Below are 21,805 nucleotides of genomic sequence, written 5' to 3' on the forward strand. Positions count from 1 at the left end.
GCGGTGCCAGTTGGCGCATCTCCCTCTGTGTGAGCCTTCTCGTCACTCCGCTCCCCTCCTCCAACCTGGAGGGTTGGCTGCCTTTCCCGTCCTGCTGGCTCCGCTCACAGACTGAACACCTGGCAGTGGTTCACTGTGCTTTCTGTGTCCTCTTGCCTTCTCACTCTATATCGTGCTGTACGAGGGTTGTTTCTTCACACACACACACACACACACACACACACACACACACACACACAGGCACGCACACGTGTTTCCCCTTCAGGCTCTGACACAGGCAAAGAACAGGAGGTTGTCTTGGGCCCTTCCTCTCTGAACCTTCTCCTCCCCCCTGGGCATCCTCAGCCCCTATTTTAATTCTTGATCATGTAGGAATTGTTTTTGGTAAATGTTGATATTATTGTTATTATTATTGTTATTATTAATAAATAAAAACAAAAGGAATTTTTGTTTAAAAGAGACATGTTTAACCAGATTCTGTTCTATTTGAATTGTGACTTGCACCTTTTGTTCGGAGTATTTTCTGTAGACCTTGTAATTGTGGACAGCTCTTACTTGTGCCAGTGACAGGTGTAGTGGTGCCCCCCCCGCCCCCCCCCCCCCCCCCCCCACCGCCAGCCCGACGGAAGCTACCGTTTGTCATTCTCTCTGTTTCTTCACTGTTAGAAACCAAAGTCTTCTCTGCTGGCTGGGGGCTGACAGAGGACCTGGGTTATCTCCTTCNCCCCCCCCCCCCCACCAGGGAGCAGTGTACATGCAGTAGCTACCGTTTGTCATTCTCTCTGTTTCTTCACTGTTAGAAACCAAAGTCTTCTCTGCTGGCTGGGGGCTGACAGAGGACCTGGGTTATCTCCTTCTGATCTTCAGAGCAAGAAAGACATGTTAAATATTCTGACTCTTGATCCTTTCTCCTGGGAAAAGAGGCTGAAGGGTCCCCAGGCCCCTCCTAGTCTTTCACCCTGAATTTGCACAGAAGAAAGCGGGTGCCCCCACGGCCGTCCTCACGTTACTGACAGGATTCCCACGCGGCTCGTCCTCACTGATACCGGCAGCTCGGCTCCTGGACCCGATGTCCCTCGACTGGATTTCTGCGATGCGAGAGCCCCTCTCAGGATCTGTCCCGTGTTTCCACGGTCCCCAGTCTCCCCTCCACTTGGTGAGGCCGCCAACTCCCCACCAGAAGGAGGCTACCAAGAAGACCCGGACAGCTACTGTTTGACTTCTCTGGGCCTGTTCCAGCTCCAGTGCCCCCAGCCGCCCCCTCACACACATGCTCAGCCTGTCGTGTTTACATGGGACCGTACTGATAGAAGAGCAGGCTGCCGTCCTCCAGCAGCCGGCCAGATGAACGCCGGGGAGCCTCTTAACCGTGCCATCCTGCAAACTACACTTGTAAAAGATCATTGCTTTGTATTGTAGTAACCAGTATGCGCAGTATATGTTGAATGTATATGAACGTAATTTCCCATTTCTGCTCTTTGAAAATGTCAGAAGTATTTTTTTCTTTCTCATTTATGTTGAACTAAAAATGAATTAAAAAGATCTCTACACCCAATTGTTGCAATAAGACTTTTAGTCCTTTTTGTGGTTGGTTGTGGTGGTGGCGGCGCTGGCAGTGATGATGACGGTGGTGGTGATGGTGGTGGTGGTGGTGACGGTGGTGGTGGTGACGGTGGTGGTGGTGGTAATGATGATGACAATCTTGGTGATGGTAGTGGTGGTGATGACGACAGTGGTGGTGATCTTGGTGATGATGATCTTGGTGGTGGTGGTGGTGGTGGTGACGGTGGTGATGATGATGACAATCTTGGTGATGGTGATGGTGGTGGTGGTGATGACGACAGTGGTGGTGATCTTGGTGATGATGATCTTGATGGTGGTGGTGGTGGTGGTGGTGGTGGTGATGGTGGCAGCATACAAACTTATGTAACTTAATCTTAGTTGGACAGTAGTGGATTGTGAAAATGAAAACCTGTTTATGATCTTATGTTGATATGCTGTTTGCCTTGTGGTTCAGAGTCTAGCTGGGAGAAACATCCAGGCGGGCAGAAGCTACACCCAGGGAGGCTGAAGAAGCCTACAGAGCATAGGGTGGAGCTTTGAGCAATCTGTTTATCTCACTCCGCCTTGTAAAGCTAGCATTCTCTAGAAGTCTGATCTCAGCCCACACTGTGTCCCTGCTTGGACTCTGTCCTGCCAGAAGGGAGCATTTGAGTTTGCTGAGTCAGACAGAAAACTAATTCCTTGAGAGGGTACTTTTAAGGCAGTGGAAGGAAATCCTCAAAAGACCCAGGGCCTTTCTGGGGTGACCCCAGTCAGCCCAGTGACATGACTGCCCGGTAAGTGTTAGGACACAAAGGGAACTTTATCTACAGCTTTTGTCTTCTTTTCACACCTGGATTCCAGAGGTCAGGGTGAAATTTCCAGCGTGGTCCCAGGCATGGCGAAGACATGGCTGGTTGAGGCTCTTCTGTGAGGAAAGATTACTGATGCTGGAAATACTAAGTTTGTAGAAAGAAGAGTAGGAAGAGGGGGCTTACGAAAGCGTTTGCACCCACAGTGCACTAGAAAGTTGCTGTGGGACTGTTCAGAACGGAAGCCTTCCAAGAAGGATCTTGTAGAAATCCTCTGAGTGTGTACACACATGTGGAAGGCTTGAGCGAGGGTCTCTGGAAGCATGCAGTGACCTACCCAGATGCCTTCCACATCTTGTAACAACCTTTGCAGTTGTATCCCCACCATGAAATCAGCCAGGGTGCCGTTGGGCCAGAGGACGCAGGCCGCTGCCCTCCTGGATGAGGACCAGAGATCTGAGCTCTGGAAAGGAGAAGCCATGCCCACAGATGCTTCCTGGACTCTCCTGACTTTGTGCCGTGCCCCACCCCACCCTAACCGCAAAGGCAGGAATTCGGAAGGCTGGTGTGCCTGCCACGGCGCCAAACCTTGGCCAGAGCTGGTCACACATAAGCCACGTGCACTTCAGTCTCCTCCTGAGCAGGACAGCAGGAGAGAATCGCGTTTGGTGGGTGACAGTGCCCTGCCCGGAGCCTAGGTTGGGGGCCCGTCACCAGGAGCTGCGAAAGAATTGCCAAAAAGGAAACATGGGGTTGGGCGCTTGCCCCCCACCCCCGCCCCCTGCTCAGTCTGAACCGTCCCGAGCCCAAGTCTCCGGTCCTGACCTGCAGCACATCTTCTCCGTTCAAGCACAGGGCCAGATGCTCCGAAGTTACTCCTGAGTTTCCTCCCAAGGGCCGCTCCTTGAGATGCCCCTCTACCATCCTGGGGACCCTTTACTGTGCCTGCTGTCACTCAGTGAGTAAATATTTGTTGAGTGTCTGTTATGTGCCAAGTCTAGCAGGGGACAGAGTCCTCCCGGTTCAGAGTGACCAGTACGACGTTGGGACATAAATTGTGAAATTGAGTCGCTAATCATACTGAGCAAAATCCACTCCTGCAGTGAGCTAGCAGCACTCCCAGCCAGCCCCTTGGTGACACGCTTCACAAGCGGTCACTCTGGAGAGCCTTGAGATCAAGGAAAAAGCATGTTGGGACCAAGGACCACATTGGTGGGCCTTTTACTAAGCAGCTAGTCCAACCTATGGGCACCCGAGGTCTCCAGCAGGGACTGGCTGGACCCTTGCCTGACTCTGAGATGCAGAAGGACTTCCTTCCTCTCCAAAATATTAGTAATAAGGGGCCTGGGCTAGTTTGCGGCAAGCCTCTAACAGTCAAATGCAGTAGACAGACATACTAGTGAGCAAGGAAGGTAGACAACGTCCTGCTTGCTAGGATGCTATCACCGGCACCCCCTAGCCCGACGCCCTGTGATCCCCACACTGGGATCACACTGGGAAACCAAGAAGCCCCTGCTCAGGACATAAGGTGGCCAGCAGGCCTCCTGACTCCTGTTCCTGACAGCACCAAACACTCGTGGCTGGAGGCCACAGCAGCTCTGAGCTGCCATCTACTCATAGGCAAGACAGCAGCGAAACTATCTGGCTGCCCAGCCTTCCAGGGACGATCGTAAAGGTTCTTTGGCCACTAGTGAACTACACAGATGTTGGAATTAGGTTTAGCCATAGTGAGCACTTCAGCAGTAAACCACAGAGAAGTGTGGAAGTGGCAGGTAGCTTGAAGTCCAACCTGAGACCCCCATGTGCAGGCTGGGGCAAGCTGTACCCCCAAAAAGGAGCTTCACTTGGCCTGAGACAGCATGAACGGTCCCCAGGAGAGAGCCGGCCTCCCCCCACCATCTTTAAACCTCAGGCAGAAAGCAGGGCGGCCAAGCGGCAGCCCAGGCTGACTGCTCAGTGAGACTGCCTCCCTCTCTGCAGGATGGATCCCTGGGACAGGGTCAGCGCAGGAACAAGGCCCCAGATCTCAGCATCTGCAAGTCAGGACCACCCAGAGAAAACGTGAGTACTTGCCACCTCTGCTTCCGGAAGCCGAGGTCTTAGCTCCGGCCTGACCGTGCCAGTGTGTTCTGTGGGAGCAAGGGGACAGAATGCCAGAAATCGGGATTCTGGGACGCAGAACTTACTGCGTGCTAAGCTCCCTCTCGGTGTTGCCACGGATGATCCAATGTAGTACTTCAAACATCCATTTATTACCTGAGTTCAGGTCTAGAGGTCAAAAGTCTCAAGTGGGTCAGACCAAGCTGAAATCCTGGTGTCAGCAGAGCCTGTTAGGGGAAAGTTCTTCCAGCTTCTGGAGGCCTCCCACTATCCTTGGCTTGCCGCTCCGTTCCAGCATTCACATCCCTCTGACCCGGAAAGTCACCCACCTCAAGGCCCTTATAATCACATCTACACAGCCCCTTTTGCCATAAAAGAGTTACAGTCTCCAGGGATGAGGGCCTGAACATCTTTGTGGGGGGCGGGGGCATTATTCTGCCTGCCATACATACTCCCCATACTGTGACCCTAGGAGACGGCATGTCCCATCATTGTCTTCGTTCAACAGATAAGGGACCGAGGTGTGCAGAGGTTGTATAACTTGCCCAGGATCACACAGCTAACTCGTGACAGAGCTGGGACTCCAACCTAAGGCTGTCCAGCTCCAAGGTGAAAGGCAGGAGACCCGCTACAGTGGGAGAGGCCTGGGGTCCCCACAGCTCCAGCACCTTGCCAACGGCAGCACCAGGCAGGTGTTTATAGAGTGTAGGGAATTTCCTGGGTATATGGTGCACGGCACATTTCCATCCTGGGGCTACATCCAGAGAGAGCTGGGTGCGAAGTCCAGTCCTGCCTCTAATTTGCTGAGAGACCAGAGACCTAGTGCCAATTCATTCTATTCTCTCCAACTTCCTCATGTGTGAGATGGCAGGGAAGAGAGAGGCTGTAGGGGTTGATCCCAGAGTCCCTCTCAGCTTGGCTCCTGCACAGGCTTTGTGACTCAGGGCTCATCATCTGTGACTCAGGGCCCATCATCGGTGATCTGGTGTTGGAGGTCCTGGCCCTCTCGAGAGAACCCCTGCTGGACAGCGCTGCGAACGCCAAGGAGCACACAGTTTGCATTCACAGGATCCCCCCGGGGTCTTCTGATAACCCCAGCCATTTCTGTCCCCATTTTATGAGAGGAAACTGAGGCTCAGAGAGATTACATAATGGGCTCGTGATCCTCCTCCAAGATTCTGCAAGTTGGAGGCGAAAGAAAGTGAGGAACCAGGTCTCCCACCGTCTACTCCAGAGGTCTTTCCCCTTGCATCGGTGACCCCTAAAGGCTGGTATCCATTCTCACCGTGTGTGATCGAATATAAACTTGAACAGCACAAAGATATATATGGATTCGATTTAAGTGACTAGCCGCCCGTCTGTGTGCTGTTAAAAAAAAAAAAAACTTTTCTTTGTTGCGGAGCTGGTCCTGGTAGAGGCTAGGGTCTTGGGAGGGGGCAGCAGTGGGTAACGTTTTTACATAACAAAAATCAAGAGCTGGCAAGTCCGAGCTGGTCTCTAGAATTTGTTTTGAGATGTCAGGTCTCTGAAATCTCAGTCTGGGGCCACGGAGCCCTCTACAGTCTCCCTGGGCCACTCCCTGTCTCCCCGGGTCCCCTTAAGGTTTGGGAGGCCTAGGAAAGCCTGGAGAGAGGTATGCTGACCTGTTGGGACAAAATAGAGACAGGGTGTTGGTGGGAAGACTGTCTGCTGCCTGTGCAGGGGAAGGGCAGGGCGGGTGCAAAATAATCTCCCTGGAATGCAAGGGGACGGCGGGGAGGGCGTCTCCTGAGTGGAGGAGTCCCAGCGGTCCCTGGCCAGCTGGTGTCGCTTGCTTCCTTCCCTCCTCTCCCCGGCTGCACTGGCACGCCAGACTCTGGAGGGCACACATCCCCCACCTGAGGAGAAGGGATGGGTCCAGATGACCCCAACCTGGAGGACCTACGAGCCTGCAACCACCCCGTGGCCCCCGCCTGAACCCTTGATCCCTGGCCCTGCAGCCCCCGCAGCTTCCTGTTTGCCCACTCTATTTGTCCGGCCCCAGGGACAGAGCTGATCCTTGAACTCTAAGTTCCACATCGTCAGGACCAGTGAGCGGCAGCAAGGCCTGGGCTGGGCTTATCAGCCTCCCAGCCCAGCCCCTGCCTGGAGACATAAATAGGCCGGGAGAGCTGGCAGCTCAGAGACTGCTGGAGCCCTTGAGGTAAGTGCTGCCTTCTGAGGCTCAGGCTCTGGGGTCCTAGCACCAGACTGTGCCCCATGCTGGGACTCTGGGTTCCAAGAGCCTCTCCTCTGTGCCCTGCCCCCACCCCTGGCTAACGTGAGTGGGGGAGCCCTGGGCTCCTCCACGCTAGAGGCCAGCCCCGCTCAGCCAGGACCTTCTCCTCCAGGTCACCCACGTCCCTTCAGGATGAAAGCCGTGGTGCTGACCTTGGCCGTGCTCTTCCTCACGGGTAGGTACCCCCACCCCAGCCTCGAAAGCCAGCCTTTGGCTGGGGCCTGCTCCCTAAGCCCCTGTGGGCCACCCTCCTGGGCACAGGGAGCAGGGTTTCTCACATGCCCCTCTCCCCTGCCTCCAAGCCTGGCATTTCAGCTCTGATCCCCGGCCAGAGCTGGCCTGATCTGGGTCTCCCCTCTCATCTCCAGGGAGCCAGGCTCGGCATTTCTGGCAGCAAGATGAACCCCAGTCACCTTGGGATCGAGTGAAGGATTTAGCCACCGTGTACGTCGATGCAGTCAGAGATGCTGGCAGAGAGTATGTGGGGCAGTTTGAGACCTCCGCCTTGGGAAAACAGCTGAAGTAAGGACCCAGCCTGGGGCGGCGGTGGGGGCAGGGCCGGTACAGGGGCAGGGGGTTGCATTTCCAGGGGGACAGAGAGGCCTGTGGGGAGATGTAGCCACAATGGCCAGGTCACCTATTTCATGGGCCCCACAGAAGGCCTGGAACACAGGAATGGGATCCCCAAAATGACCATCATCTCAGAACTCATTTTAAGGAGAGTAAGATACAGTAGTGCCCCAGCAAGGGGCAGGTCTGTGCCGCCGGCTCAGCAATCACAGCACCTCTTGCCTGCAAGTGCAACCCAGCCCGGGTTCTTAGCTACCTCCAAGGCCTCTGCCCAGCAACAGGGGTGGCCATCTTCAGAGACGACGAGGGCCTGGGAGTGTGAAGACAAGGCCCTTGATGCCCAGCTTTGGGGCCAGGCAAGACTGGGCAGCAAGCCGGGCTCCGCCTCTACCAGCTCCTCAGTCCCTCCATACAATGGGATGCAGTGTGAGGGCGGGAGGCTGCCCCAGGGTAGACGGGGGTGTGGGGCAAGCTAGGCCGGGCTCTGCAGCCCCCCTCTCCAGGGCTGCGGCACATCGGGGACGGGTGCCGCTCAGGGCTCACCGCAGGTGGCCCTGGGGCTGGCCCGGGGAGGGGGGGTGCCTGGGAGGCCACCCCTGAGCCCCTCGGTCTCCTCACCTCGCCCCTTCAGCCTGAATCTCCTGGAGAACTGGGACACCTTGGGCAGCACGGTCACCAAGCTGCGCGAGCAGATCGGCCCGGTCACCCAGGAGTTCTGGGATAACCTGGAGAAGGAGACAGAGGCGCTGAGGCAGGAGTTGCACAAGGATCTGGAGGAGGTGAAGCAGAAGGTGCAGCCCTACCTGGACGAGTTCCAGAACAAGTGGAAAGAGGAGGTGGAGCTGTACCGCCAGAAGGTGGCGCCGCTGGGCACGGAGCTGCGCGAGGGCGCGCGCCAGAAGCTGCAGGAGCTGCACGAGAAGCTGACCCCGCTGGGCGAGGAGCTGCGCGACCGCGCGCGCACCCACGTGGACGCGCTGCGCGCGCAGCTGGCCCCCTACAGCGACCAGCTGCGCGAGCGCCTGGCCGCGCGCCTGCAGGCGCTCAAGGAGAGCGGCAGCGCCAGCCTGGCCGAGTACCAGGCCAAGGCCACCGAGCACCTGAGCACGCTCAGCGAGAAGGCCAAGCCCGCGCTCGAGGACCTCCGCCAGGGCCTGCTGCCCGTGCTGGAGAGCTTCAGGGCCGGCCTAATGGCCATCGTCGAGGAGGCCACCAAGAAGCTGAACACCCAGTGACGCGCCCGGTACCCGAGCGGCTCCCCCGGCCCTCCATCGGGTTCTTAGAATAAACGTTTTCAAAGCCTGTGTGGGGCCGCGTTGTTTTGTTTGCTGTGTTTTGCTGTTTTAAAGATTCAGTTGTGGTTTTTAAACAATAAAATATGCTCCAAAAACTATACATTCTTTTTTTGGGGGAGAATGGGAGCAAGGTGCCGGCGGCGGAGGGAAGGTCCCCGCACCAGGGCCTCTGGCCAGGGGTCGGGGAGCCCGGGCCCCTCGGGTCCCCGTGGGAGGCCCAGCCGCAAGGATGGGGTCGTGGATGGAGTCCCCTTCCCAGGGAGGCACAAACAGAAAGGGAATCACAGGGGACCCAGCAAGGCAACAGACGGTGCGACGCTGAGTACCCTAAACAAACCAACAAGAACCGCAGCCCTGTCCGGGGAGGAAACGGCTGGCTGTGCCGGGAGAAGTGGGCTCCGGTGGGTGGGGGTGCTCCCCCCAGGCCAGGAGCCTCCGCCAGCCCTCTGGCTGTAGGCCGGCTGGGGCTCGAGTCGCCCCTGGGGCGGGGAGGATTCGGGCAGGCTCAAATGCAGAGCTTAGCCTTTGTTCCTTTCTCCATGATGAAATTCTAAAAATGCGGAAACAGACGCTTCCCTTTTCTTTTTTCATAAGGGCAGCGAGCCACTCCTCAAGGGTCCTGCCCTCTCCAGAAACAGCGGATGTTTCCTCCAGCACAGCTGTGTAAACCAGGCCTCCCACCCTCGGGGCTCCAAGCCTGAGTCAGAACAATCGCCCCCACCTAATTACAGGTAATTAGCCCACTTTCATTTCAGTCCGTTGTCTCCGTCACCTCACTGCGTCCTTCCCCGAACCCTGGGTAGACCCGCAGCTACACCCACGGTACCTGTGACATAGCTGAACCTTGAAGTCACAGGCCACGGCTGCAGAGCAGGGTGGGCTGGGTTGCCCTTTTCAGACACATCCTGGGTCTTTTTTAAAAAGCGTGTGGCCAGGCCTCCAAGCTCACACGGCTGTGCACACGCGCACGCACATTCTCCAGCACACACCCCTGTCTGCAGCCCGCCCTGCTTCACACTCAGGTGCATACCCCAATGCTCGTGCCCAGATGCACAGATCAAAGATCTGGGCAGTGCCCTGATGGAGCTTTCCCTACCGTCTCCCTCAGGGCCTTCTGCGCCCTGCCCCTCCCCCATCTCCAGGGTGTCTTACAAACTTTTGGTTAAAGCAAGTGGGCGGTTTTAGTTTCTGACCATCCAGAGCCGTGATAGGCGTCAAGCCCAGATCTGGGTGAGAGCACTTGCCAGGTGTGGGTGCTGGGATCCCTGGCCCGCTTGGGCCAGAAGAGAAGCCCGGGTGGATTTCCAAAGAGAGCAGAAGTCTCCAAGTGGGGCCGGAGGTACTGATGTCAGCAAGATCTGCCGAGGAGTCCTCTGACACCCAGCATAGGACTAACGAGTATTTTTCTGTGTCAGCTGAGCAGAATATGAGCAGCTAATCTGAGCTCGAGGTCTGGCTCTGCCGTTTGCCCATTCTTTGACATTGGGCAAGTGCCTTCACCTTTCTGAGCCTCGGTTTTTTCCTTGGAAGAGCGAGGGCCTGCCCAAGTAGTCTGTGGCTCCGGAACTCCCTGACGTGAACATCTGTTGGGTGGTGGGGACACAAGGGAAACAGCCTCTCTCGGGTAACTTTGGGTTCCTCCTTAGTTCCTAAGATGCTGGATTCCCCGACTCCCGTTCTGGTCCCAAGGGAAAATCAGCTCAGCCTATAGCAACAATGACCATTTACAAGGTAATTTGATGCACCAGGTGCTGCACACAGCCTCGTTTCATTCATTCATTCATTCATTCATTCATTCATTCAACAAATCCACAGTGGAGATGGTATTGTTATACCCACTTTACAGATAAGAAACCGAGGCTGATACATAATGATGGCCCCAAAACCAGAGCCTAGTTGTATCTTACTCCAGCCACTCCCTATTCACCTCCTTCCTTCAAGTGCGGCTGAGAGGGCCAGGTGGCCTGGGTAGCGCAACTCTGCTCCATAATTATGGTGAACACTCAGCAGTGCAGATGACGACATAAAAGTGCAAGGCACGGTGCCTGGTGCAGATCACACGCTCAAGTCATGGCGCACAGCAGTTGACCTTTCATCAAAGTGTCAAACCTCTTACCCCATTGGCTCCTCCACACGAGCCTGTGGAGGCAGAGTTCTGCCTCCCTCTGTGTGATGAAGAAACGTGGGCCAGACACCGCCTGACTGCTAGGAGGTGGGTGGCGCACAGGTCCCACGCCCACCCATGGCAGAGCCCTGGCCCATTTCCACGCGCAAACATACAAGACATGCGTGGGACGCCCCACTCGTGGCAGCTTGTCATCCAGCTTTATTGGAAGGGCAGGGGGCTTGGGGGGAGGCTAGGTCTGGGGCGGGGTGGGGTGGGGTGGGAGGGGAGAATGCTGTCACTTTCAAGTGACTTTTGGGACAGCCCAAGGAGGCGGCAGGATGGATGGGCAGGAAGACGTGGTGTGTCAAGGCTCAGGTTTCAGAGGCTGGCGTTGGTCTGACCGCAGAGGTGGAGTCCCAGAGCCCAGAGAACTTGCCTGTGAGCGTGCTCCAGTAGTCTTTCAGGGAGCTGAAGCCACCGGTCACCCAGTCCCTGAGGGTTAAGTCAGTAAGGGGAAGCAGTGGAGGGGGGGTAGGAGCTCATGTGAAGGCGGCGGGGCCCCTGCCGTCTCCTCACTGGCCCTCCGCCCACCCTCTCAGCCTCATCCAGCAGCGCCCCTGACACCTCAGGCGGAGACCCTTTCAGCCGTCACTTCCTGCAGAAGAGATGCTGGAGGGGGTGACGGGGCCCCAGCACAAGTCCAGCTTGTTTCTCCAGGTTGGGGCGGACCGCTGTGCCACCATGGGCACATGAGGCAGGCCAGAGGGGAGGGATGGGGTGCGAGGTTTGTAAAGCCTGGGCTGTCATTCTATTCGAGGCAAATGATGCCCGCTCGGGTTGTACAACCTGGCGGCTCTGAGTAGGGTGGGGCAGAGGGAAGCAATCTCCGATCAGGAAAATCATCAGTGGATGAATTAGCTGTGTGATCTGGGGGGAGTCACTTAACCTCTCTGAGCCTCCATTTTCTCATGTGCAAAATGGCAAGAATAATACGCCCTCCACGGCCGGTTCTGAGGACTGTGGAATTCTGTGAGTGCCTCAGCTCTGTAAATGCTGGCCGTCTCCCCGGGGGGGTGCAGAAGGGAGCAGGGGAGAAGAGAGGACTAGAAGGCAGGGCAGAATGGGAGAGGAAGCACAGACGTCTGTTCACACTGGCCCCAAGTCTTGGCACAAGGCAGAAACACACACACACACACACACACACACACACACACACAGGCTGAAAATTGGATTGGGTGGGGCCATGGAAGCCAGAGCCAAACAGGGCCCCCTTAGGGCCGTGCAGGGTACCTATAGGAGAAGGGAGGGCCCACGAAGGGAGAAGAGGCCAGGAGGGGAGGAGGAGGAAGGAAGGATGCAGAGCCGCCTCCTCCATCTCTGCAGCCCGAGAAAGCCCCGGGAGGGCCCAGTTCCAGAGACCAGAGCACAGGAGGCTCAGGCAGGCGCAGGTCCTGGTGAATGTGGGGAAGCCACGGCCCCACTGCTGGGCTCTCCTGGGTCAGGGGCGGGAGGGGGCCGGAGCCGGCGCTGAGCAGGGAGACGTGAGGGCGTACCTGGCCTGCCGGGCCACTGGGAACTCCCGCACGGTGGTCAGCGTGTCCTGGGCCGTCTTGGTGGCGTGCTGGACATACCCCTGCATAAGGCCCAGAAGGGAGGGGTCCTCCGCCTCTGTAGCTCCTGCCGGGAGAGCAGGGTGGAGTGAGATAGACTGGCCTGTGGGGAGCCCTTGGCTTCGGCCCAGCCACCGGCCAGGGCCGGGTTCCTCAAGTCATTCCCAGGTCCTCCGGGCAGAGGACCCACCCCTCCCGATCCCTAGCCCTGTCCCCACGAGCTGCTTACGGGCGGAGGCCAGGAGCACCAGGAAGGCGGTGACAAGAAGGACCCGGGACTGCATGGCACCTCCGTTCCTGTGGGGAAGTGTGTTGAGAGAGGTACCCCAAGCACCCTCCCCCCCCCCCCCGCCCCGGGTCCTCCCTGGGGAAGTGGTGCTGTCCCTGCCGTGGATCCTGGGCTGGGTCAAGCCAGGAGGAGAAAGAGGCTGCTGCCGCCTACCCTGGGAGGCGAAGGGCTTTCAGCCAGGGGCCTCGGGCACAGCCGGGCTGGGAGAGAGCGCAGCGTCGGAGCCAGAGCAGAAAACCCACCAGACCAGGAATCGAGGCATTCTGGCCTGGTTCCTGTGTGACTTGGGGTAGATTTCTGTCCCTCTCTGGGCCTCCGTTTTTCTGTCTGGGGTAAAACTGGGGTCTAAGGCTTCTTCCAGGCCTAAACGCGCAGAGTGAGGGCAAGTGTGCAGATTTGGAGCCAGTTCTGGTCCCTGCTGTGCCACTAGGTTCTGTGTCGCTTTGAGCCAGTGCCCTTGCCTTCCGTGAGCCTCGGTTTCCCCCAGCATGCAACTGGAGGTGCGGGTCGCTGCTCTAGCCCCGGGGCTTCCTTGGCTCCAGTAAGCTCTTCTCCAGTCTGTGCTGGCGGGGACCGCCCTCTGCCCCTCGCAGTCCTGCTCTCTTTCCCTTCCACTCCCCCTCCCCAGTAGGCATTACCTGGAGCAGCTGTTTCTTGGGATGAACTGAGCAGGCAGACCTGAGTCTTCTGACCTGGTTTATATTGTCTCCAGGACAGCGGGCACAGAGGGCCCAGTGAGCCGGACAAAGGTCACCTGCTGATCAGTCTAGACCAGGGCCCGAGGCAGCGTGCCCAGACGCAGCCAGGCCTGCTGGGAGAGTTGGGAAATCTCGAGGCGCCCACACTGGTCTCCTGCCACCCCTGTGGCCCAGAGGGGGCCAGGGACTAGGGGTACCCCACTTCTTCCAAGCAGCCTGGCTCCCCAGGGAGAGGCATCAAGGGACAAGCCGGGGGTCACTGCCCCCCCCCCACAGCCCTTCCCACATGCCTTTCAGGTCCCTCCCCGCACCCCGCCCCTTTGGCCCTGGAAGCAGCCTGGAAGGGGTGGGGGCTGGACTGAGAAGCTGACGAGCTTCTTCAGGCCTGGGAACAACTCAGTATTGGGGTGCGGTGTCTGGAGTGAAGTCACCAAAGACCTGTGGCTTGTGTGGGGAGCGGAGACACAGTTGACTCCACACAGCCCCCTCCCCAGCTAGGCCCACGGCCTTTGGCCCACCCTTTCTCCCCCCCTCGTTGTCTCCTTGCCCTCTGGACCCGCTGATAACACTCCCTGGGGCAGGAGCTGGGGCGCCAGGCTCGGGCCCTCCCCAAACAGTGACAGTGGGGGGTGATTTCTGGCTCTGAGCACCGCTCACCTGGGGCCTCGGTTTCCCCAGCGCTCACAGCAGCCTGGACGGCGGAGCTGGAAGGGGCGGAGGTTGTGGCGCGGCCAGTGCGGTGGGGAGCGGGGACAGAAGAGCTCTGCGGGGGCTGTCCACGAGAGTCCTCGGGCCTTCCTCGGGTGAGGTGGCCCTGGGCCCACGACGGGAGCCATCACCTGGATAGCAGGATCGGGGAGACTAAGACCCTGGAGCCAAGAAATCCCAAGTTCAAACGATGCCTGAGGCTCTTAAGTCATGTGACCCAGGAGCAGAGACCTAATACCTCAGAGCCTCAATCTGCTCCTCTTGTAAAAGGGGGTAGAATGCCGATATGCCAAGAGTTGTGGTAGAAAGTAAATGAGATAATGTACAAAGCAACTGGTTCATGGAACAGGCTTGATAAATCTTTTTTCCTCCCAAACACCTTGACCGCCCCTAGACGGCATAGTCCGGAAGGCAGGAGGAAATAGGGCTTTTGGCAGGCAGCCATCTTCCCGGGAAGACGCAACAAAGCCCATGGTGTGAAATCAGAGGCCTGAGAAAGTGGTCTGGCTCCACCCTCAGAATTCTTTAGTGTTTGCTAGGACTTGAAATTTCTCCATTAGAAATTAATTTCTCTGACTTAGATCTTGTATTCTATTAAAATGCAAATAGATTCCTATGAAGTGGATATTAATAACCCCATTTTGTAGCTGACAGACCTAAGGTTCAAAGGGGTAGAGATGTACCCAGACACACATAGCCCATCACTGGTAGTTCTGGGAACCAGAATCCAGGTCTTCAAACACCAATACTGGTTCCAAACAGCTCGGAGCGATGAGACCCTTGGAGATTTATCGTTCACTCAAAGCTTAGAGTAGATCAGTTTCAGATCTCTTCCTGAGCACAGACTTTGGTGACGGGGTGGGGAAGAAAGGAAGCTGATGAGGTCACTGTAGGATCTGAGCACAGGGGAGGGTAGAGAGCAACTGCGCCCACGTTACTCTTCTGTCCTAGCCTGTCCCTCAGCCCCAGAGGCGAAGGCCGCAGTGGGAATCCAGGTTCCAGGCTGGGTTGGAGTACAGAGTCCTCAGCCCCTGGGCCTGCTAGAATGGGCCGGCTGGGTCCCTTCACCCTGGGCCCTCCAACTCCCTTCCCCTGTGTGTGTGGGGGGGTGGGGGGGCTCTGGAGGACCCTATCCTCTCTCTCCAATGTGGCAATGGGCCCCTGGGGCCAGGGAGGTCAGAAGATGGGGACGGAGAGACCGAGCGGGTGGTGCTGAGCTGGGTAGAGGACCCAGGGGTGCGGGCCCATGCAGCAGGGGCGTGGCATGCCGTGAGTCCTGGGACTTTTTCTCTTTCAAAGGGCTGGGCGCATTGAGTGCCCCTCCTGGCAGCTCCGGCTTGGGTCTTGGTAGGGGTGTCTCAGGAGGGGCCCTCTCGGGGGCCAGCCTAAGCTGCCCCTCTCTCTTTTCTCTCTCTCTCCATCCCACGCTGGCTCCTGGGATGAGGTGACTGCTCCGGGCCTGGCCCACAGACTGGCTCTAAGGAGTCACCAGCCATGGTGAGGAGGGGGCGGATGGAGGCCTGACCAGCTGGGGCCCAAGCTGGCCCTCTGGGGTTGGGCTGACTCTCTCAGCTTACTTGCGTCAGGGCGAGGCCTAGCACACAAGCCTCTGCGATCCATGCCCCTGCCATTAGGCTGGATGGGGAGCCCCGATTCAGCCCTGCCGGCCAGGGGATCCGGGTCGCCATGCCTCTCCACGCTGGAAGTCCCTCTGATTATCTCACTCAGATCCTTCCTATAACAATAGCAGGAGCTACCCTTCTTTAATGCTGCCCTGGGAGGAAGGCCAGAGAGAGCATCTGTGGGGAATGTGTCCATGTGGCATGCCTGTCCCCGGCTGGTCCTCAGCTCTCCCCTCCTGACTCAGAGCTCTGGGCTGACCCCTGGTTTTGTCCTTCTGGGTGGACGGGAGGGTGGCCCCGGGCTGGACTTGCAGCCCCATCGTGTTACCAACCACTAGGGCTGTGTTGCACAGACCAGGAGACTGAGCACACAGAGGGACACGGTTTGCCCGGCATCACGTGGGCCCCTGAGTCTGCCACTGGGGCTGTCCCCTGTGTCACGGGGCCGGGCCCTGCTGGAGAGGCCAGCGTCTGGGCCCAAAGAGAACCAGAGGCCCAGCCGGAGGCAAAGTCGGCCGCTTGAACGCCGTGAGGCCGGGCAGCCAGTCTTCTCCCGCTGCCGGTGCAGATCGGTTCACAGGGCGATGCAAAACGTGCCCCCTGACTTGGGGAGACGTCTGCGTTCACCAATGGCACCCACCCCCGACACGCCAGGGAGCAGCACACCCTCCTCGCGGTTGTGGCTGCTCGCACAGGCCTGCACCAGTCCCTCCGCGGGATGCCTTAGCTCCGTGCGCACACTCATGTGATCTGCACGCTTATGTGAATCTGTGCACGGCCAGGCAGGTGCTCTCACACATGCTCCACGAGGTGCAGACACCCCCGGTGTGTGTCCGCCCAGGCAAGTGAGACAGGACCTGTCACATGCTGGTGGCACCTGCTGTTTACACCCTAAGTCCAAGAGGTCAGACTGCAGCGGAGGTGTCCTTGGTGACTCATTGCTCTTTTCATCTCTGGCCCCAGGGGAGGGGCTGGGGCCACTGAGCACTGACCTTTGTGCCCACCTGAGACTGGACTGTGCCCGACTCGGGAGCAGGAAGAGGAGCGATAGGTCGGTGTGGCAGGGAGGGAAGGTGAAACGTGGCCAGTGCTGTTCCCTGACACTGTTCCCAGCGTGACACAGTCTCATTGAGTCCCATGCGCAGCTGAGGCAGCTGAGACTCAGAGATTAGGAGATGTGCCCGAGGTCACACAGACAGTGAGTGGGGAACCGAGACGCAAACCCAGGGAGCCCGACTCCAGAATCTGAACCCTTGACCACTACTGCCAGACGGGGAGAGCTGCTCCAGGAAGGCGGGGCTCCCAGAGACTGGAGGCGACCGTGGCGGTGTGGGCACACGGCCGGGTGCAAGCGGCCCAAGGCCTTTTAGTTGTCTTCAGTCCCATGAGGCAGACGTCAAGCCACTTCTGGAATATGAAAAACGGAGGCCCGATAAGTCAGGGTCAACATAACCGGGGGCTATTGTGGTGGCTGGTGGCCAGGAGTCCACCCGTGTGCCAGGCCCTGTGCTCCCGGATCAGAGCCACAGGGCAGTGGGAATGAGTTTCATCTCGCAGTCACTGCACGCGGCATGGTCCAGCAGAGGGGCCCACGCGAACCAGGCTGCGTCACCTTCTTGATGGATGGCTTACTGTAATTGTGTGTACGGCCTGTTTGTAGAGAGCGGTAGAAGTCCTATAGAAGACCTCCTGCCCCCCACCCCCCAGCCCCAGTGAGAAGCCCCCCAAGAGGGTGAGGTCCTGCGATTCGGCACAGGCTGACTAGTCCCATCCAGAGAGGGCGGCCAAGCTTGGGGGCTGCTCTCCCTGCATCATACACCCCGCGGGGACTCCCAGAGGGCTGGGCCAGACTCTGCCCTCTCTCTGGAGGGATGAGCATTCTCCTGGACCCCCTTCCAGGCCCAAACCAGGAAACCAATATTATTATTAATAATGACCAGGACTGTGTAGTGCTTATTCTGAGCCAGGCATTATACCCGTAACATGAGCAAGATCTAATTTATTATGCCCAGCAACCCCATGTTTCAGAGGAGAAACTGAGGTTCAGAGCTTGGCCAAATTGAGTCACTTGGCCAAGGTGGCACAGTTGGGCAGTGGCAGGATACAAAGCACACTTAAAATTAACCCTTTCAAGAGGCACCTGGGTGACTCAGTCGGTTGAGCGTCCGACTTCGGCTCAGGTCATGACCTCGTGGTTTGGGAGTTCGAGCCCTGTGTTGGGCTCTGTGCCGACAGGTCAGAGCCTGGAGCCTGCTTCAGATTCTGTGTCTCCCTCTCTTTCTGCCCCTCCCCTGCTCATGCTCTGTCTCTCTGTCTCTCTCTCAAAAGTGAATGTTGAAATTTTTTTTTAATCAACCCTTTCAACACAGGGCTCTGCCCACTCCCCTCCTCCTGGGGGCACCTTGACCAGAGCTCTAGATCTTAGCTTGCCGTCCCTGTCTGTGACTCTGGGTGTCCCAGTCCAGTGTCTGGTGCTCTGAGATAGAGTCAGTTTGGGGAATGTGTGGGGTGGGGGGACTCTTTCCCCTGAGGCAGACAGAGGAGGTGTGAACTTTACCCCCCAAACCTGGCTCAGACCCAGAATCGCCAGCAGGGCCCCTGGGGCATCAGTCCCTCCCTGGCTCAGGTTCCCTGGGCCTCCTTCCCCCCACAGCTCACGGCTCCCCCGCCCCCCACTTCGTGCTGGGTGGGGCCTGAGCACAGAACAGCTCCTTCTGACCGCTGCCCAAGCCTCAGGCCACCGTCAGCTTCCACGTAGTCTTAGAGTCACAAAAGTCCAAGAGGCCTCCTGGGAATGTGTCACCTTCCAGCGTGGAGTCACACTGGGGAGGGAGGCGGGGAGGGCAGGCTGGTGGGAGTTTAAATGGCTGGCTGGCTCCGAGCCTCAGTCAGTTCGGACAGCAGCAAGTGTGCAGCTGACTGAGAGCCTCTCCTGTAGCCCTGTCTGATTCCAGAAAGGATCCAGTGCAGCCCAGCGAGAAGCCCAGGATGTTCCTGAGGGCTGTGGTCCTGACCCTGGCCCTAGTGGCTGTCACTGGTGAGTAGGAGCTTCCTTTGGAAGGGGCTCTGGGGCAGGACCCCTCTGCCACAGCTGGTGGGCAGGATGGAGAGTCTGAGGCCCAGGGAAGAAGACGGTTCCAAATGCCTGTCGTCCCCCAGCTGGACACAGAGGGCTCCCCACTTGCCACTGGGTTCATAGGAGGGCTGGCCTATTGGGAACATTGTCTCTGCTGGCCTGAGTGCCGGGCCAGCCTCACGTTCCCCTGTGGCTTCTGACTAGGGAAGCGCAGGCGGGGAGATCAGCGGTGGGGCTCCCCCACCATCAGCTGGTCTGCAGCTCAGCGCTGGTGCAGAGGGGCAAGGAAGGAGTCAGGTCCTCATGAATCGCTCTCTGCTTCCTGCCCAGGTGCCCGGGCTGAGGTCAGTGCCGACCAGGTGGCCACCGTGGTGTGGGACTACTTCAGCCAGCTGAGCAACAATGCCAAGGAAGCCGTCGAACATCTCCAGCAGTCTGAGCTCACCCAGCAGCTCAAGTAAGAAAGACACAACTTGCCGGCTGGGGCTTCTTAAAGACCATACAATGCGTCGGCCAAGGGCTGAGCTCAGAGGCAGGAGGCCTGGGCTTCGGACACCCACTGCCCTGCCACTGACTCACCCAGTGGCCCCGAGGTCTCCAGATCTGGGATCCACATGCAGACAGGGCGTTGGACTGATAATCCTTAAGGAATCTTCTGCTTTAACTTTCTAGAGTGTGGCAAGTGGCCACGTCTTAGCATTGAGATGCATGGACGAAAGGGAGGGAGGGAAATGTCACGGGAGCTGGGTCCCAATACATTCCAGAAAGATGGGCCCCTGGGACACCATGGGAAGGGAGGTGGGGATATCTGGGGAGCCTGTGAGGGTGGGCACGTGCAAGGAAACCAGTATTTTGAATCTGTAAAAGACACTGGGAAGGGGTCCAGAGCATAACATCCTATCAGTGAATGTGCTCTCTGTCACAGCACACCTGTGCTGGGAAGGACTTCAAAGTCTGCCTTTTCTACTTCACAGATAGGGAGGGGAAAGCACACCCCTGGAGGTCAGGTGATAGGTGGGTATTGTGACTCAAGGTCAGGGGAGACTCAGAGATAAAAGGTAATAACTTAGTCTATTACATCCACTCTCCCAAACCATGATCTAGCGCAGGGAAGGCCACAGAGCGGAGCTGGGTGAACCTGGCACCCCCAAACACTCACCTCTCTTAGGCAGGCATATTAGGAGACAAGGTCCTGGCGTGGAATGCCAAGTGTAACGGCGGCCGTCTTGTGTCTTTCCCCTGTAGTGCCCTCTTTCAGGACAAGCTCGGGCAAGTGAACACCTATGCTGATAACCTGCAGAAGAAGCTGGTGCCCTTCGCCACCGAGCTGCACGAACGCCTGACCAGAGACTCGGAGACGCTGAAGGAGGAGATTCGGAAGGAGCTGGAAGAGCTGCGGACCCGGCTGCTGCCCCATGCCAACGAGGTGAGCCAGAAGATCGGCGACAACGTGCGCGAGCTGCAGCAGCGCCTGGGGCCTTACGCGGAGGAGCTGCGCACCCAGGTCAACACTCACGCCGACCACCTGCGGCGCCACCTGACGTCCCACGCGCAGCGCATGGAGACCATGGTGCGCGAGAACGTGGACAACCTGCAGTCCTCACTGATGCCCTACGCGGATGAGTTCAAGGCCAAGATCGACCAGAACGTGGAAGAGCTCAAGGGGCACCTCACTCCCTATGCCGATGAGCTCAAGGTCAAGATCGACCAGAACGTGGAAGAGCTGCGCCGCAGCCTGGCCCCCTTCGCGCAGGACGTCCAGGAGAAGCTCAACCACCAGCTCGAGGGGCTGGCCTTCCAGATGAAGAAGAATGCAGATGAGCTGAAGGCCAAGATCAAGGCCAACGCCGACGAGCTGAGGCAGAGGCTGGCGCCCGTGGCCGAGGACGTGCGCGGCAAGCTGAGGGACAATGCCAAGGGGCTGCAGGAGTCGCTGGCCCAGCTCAACAGCCACCTGGACCAGCAGGTGGAGGAGTTCCGCCGCAACGTGGGGCCCTACGGCGAGACCTTCAACAAAGTCCTGGTGCAGCAGATGGAGGAGCTCAGGCAGAAGCTGGGCCCCTACGCGGACGGCATGGAAGACCACCTGAGCTTCCTGGAAAAGGATCTGAGGGACAAGGTCAACTCGTTCTTCAGCACCCTCAAGGAGAAAGAGGAGCGGGACACACCCCTGGCCCTGCCCGAGCGGGAGCAAGAGCAGGCACCGGCCCCTTTGGAGAGCTGAGCTGTCCCTGGTGCGCCCGCGCTACCAGCAACACCTGCCCTGCCCCGCCGCCCGTCTGTCTGTCTGCCCCAAGGCAGTTCTTGTACAAACCTGAGGACACATGTCCAGTGGGAAAAGACATTACCTCTCGCTACTCAATAAAGCTGCTGAGAAACTAGTCGCAGCGTGGCTTCTTGGTGGTGGTGGGCCTGAGCTGGGCAGAAGGCGCTGCTTGGAAGAGCTTAGCAGGGGATACTGTGAGGGACACCAAGGGCTGGGGAGATGAGATTGCAGGAGGGGTGAGGGCAGGGGGTGCTGAGTGGGGTTTAGAGGGTGCTCTAAGGAGAGGTGGAAAAAGCTGTCACACGTTATCCAGAGACGAAAGACACAGCCCGCTTACGCTCACTCAGCCAGCAAACGCTTAGTGAATGCCCTCCGTGCGCAGGTCACTTGTAGGAAGCAGAGGATGAGCGGCCGAGCGTCTGTGGAGCACGGCTCTGACGCTGCTTCACTCTGAGGGGGCCACCGAGGTAAGGCTGACGTTCCCCCCCGCTTTAGAGAGCTCAAGGCACAGGGTCTCTCCTTCCACAAGCTCTTCTGGGCCTTTAACTTGACTCATTTATGTGGATTTTGGTTTATCCCACCCCACACCACTCTCATTATAGAACTGATTCACACTTATTTCAGAAAGGTATGGACACCCCTCTAGGGGGTGGTGTGGTGCCTACACCCAGCCATCAGCTGGAAATGTCCCAGACTGCAAATAAGAAGCTGGGATAAAGAACAAAAGAGCGCAGGGAATCCCCTCTGGGATGGGCAGGGCAGTGGGCAGCAGCTGGTGAGAGCCTCTGTGTGTGGTGGGGGGGGGGGCAGCGGCCGCCAGGCGTGCCGGGCTGTCTCTGGGTCTCCTTTCATG

General features: G+C 58.1%; 4 protein-coding genes across 4 annotated transcripts in view; 3 read left to right on the forward strand and 1 right to left on the reverse strand.

Moving 5' to 3' along the window:
- Positions 1-710, forward strand: part of SIK3 (SIK family kinase 3) — a 250,079-nt gene extending 249,369 nt beyond the window's left edge. The window contains exon 25 of the mRNA XM_039229276.1: positions 667-710. The gene's annotated coding sequence lies outside the window, so the exon portion shown is untranslated. The remainder of the gene's footprint in view (positions 1-666) is intronic.
- Positions 711-6,370: 5,660 nt separating this feature from the next.
- Positions 6,371-8,674, forward strand: APOA1 (apolipoprotein A1). The gene is made up of 4 exons (XM_039229264.1): positions 6,371-6,636; positions 6,824-6,886; positions 7,080-7,233; positions 7,913-8,674. The coding sequence occupies exons 2-4, from the start codon at positions 6,844-6,846 to the stop codon at positions 8,514-8,516; spliced, it is 801 nt and encodes a 266-aa protein (XP_039085195.1). The 5' UTR covers positions 6,371-6,636; positions 6,824-6,843; the 3' UTR covers positions 8,517-8,674.
- A 502-nt stretch (positions 8,675-9,176) lies between these two features.
- On the forward strand, positions 9,177-21,067 carry APOA4 (apolipoprotein A4). The gene is made up of 4 exons (XM_039229414.1): positions 9,177-9,307; positions 18,565-18,647; positions 19,017-19,143; positions 19,932-21,067. The coding sequence occupies exons 2-4, from the start codon at positions 18,599-18,601 to the stop codon at positions 20,908-20,910; spliced, it is 1,155 nt and encodes a 384-aa protein (XP_039085345.1). The 5' UTR covers positions 9,177-9,307; positions 18,565-18,598; the 3' UTR covers positions 20,911-21,067.
- APOC3 (apolipoprotein C3) lies at positions 10,949-13,300 on the reverse strand. Its single transcript, XM_039229415.1, has 4 exons — positions 13,221-13,300; positions 12,523-12,590; positions 12,237-12,360; positions 10,949-11,175 (listed from the first exon to the last, which is right to left on the reverse strand). The coding sequence occupies exons 2-4, from the start codon at positions 12,575-12,577 to the stop codon at positions 11,055-11,057; spliced, it is 300 nt and encodes a 99-aa protein (XP_039085346.1). The 5' UTR covers positions 12,578-12,590; positions 13,221-13,300; the 3' UTR covers positions 10,949-11,054.
- Positions 21,068-21,805: the final 738 nt, after the last annotated feature.

Source organism: Hyaena hyaena, unplaced genomic scaffold (assembly GCF_003009895.1).
Source record: "Hyaena hyaena isolate Hyena2069 unplaced genomic scaffold, ASM300989v1 scaffold_37, whole genome shotgun sequence".
NCBI lineage: Eukaryota > Metazoa > Chordata > Mammalia > Carnivora > Hyaenidae > Hyaena > Hyaena hyaena.

Coding starts and splice junctions, on each gene's coding strand:
- APOA1 (XM_039229264.1), top strand. CDS start 6,844: ATGAAAGCCGTGGTGCTGACCTTGGCCGTGCTCTTCCTCACGG. Junction 6,887..7,079: donor GGCCGTGCTCTTCCTCACGG/GTAGGTACCCCC, acceptor TCTCATCTCCAG/GGAGCCAGGCTCGGCATTTC. Junction 7,234..7,912: donor GCCTTGGGAAAACAGCTGAA/GTAAGGACCCAG, acceptor TCGCCCCTTCAG/CCTGAATCTCCTGGAGAACT.
- APOC3 (XM_039229415.1), bottom strand. CDS start 12,577: ATGCAGTCCCGGGTCCTTCTTGTCACCGCCTTCCTGGTGCTCCTGGCC. Junction 12,361..12,522: donor GGTGCTCCTGGCCTCCGCCC/GTAAGCAGCTCG, acceptor CTCTCCCGGCAG/GAGCTACAGAGGCGGAGGAC. Junction 11,176..12,236: donor CCAGTGGCCCGGCAGGCCAG/GTACGCCCTCAC, acceptor CTTAACCCTCAG/GGACTGGGTGACCGGTGGCT.
- APOA4 (XM_039229414.1), top strand. CDS start 18,599: ATGTTCCTGAGGGCTGTGGTCCTGACCCTGGCCCTAGTGGCTGTCACT. Junction 18,648..19,016: donor GGCCCTAGTGGCTGTCACTG/GTGAGTAGGAGC, acceptor CTTCCTGCCCAG/GTGCCCGGGCTGAGGTCAGT. Junction 19,144..19,931: donor GAGCTCACCCAGCAGCTCAA/GTAAGAAAGACA, acceptor TTTCCCCTGTAG/TGCCCTCTTTCAGGACAAGC.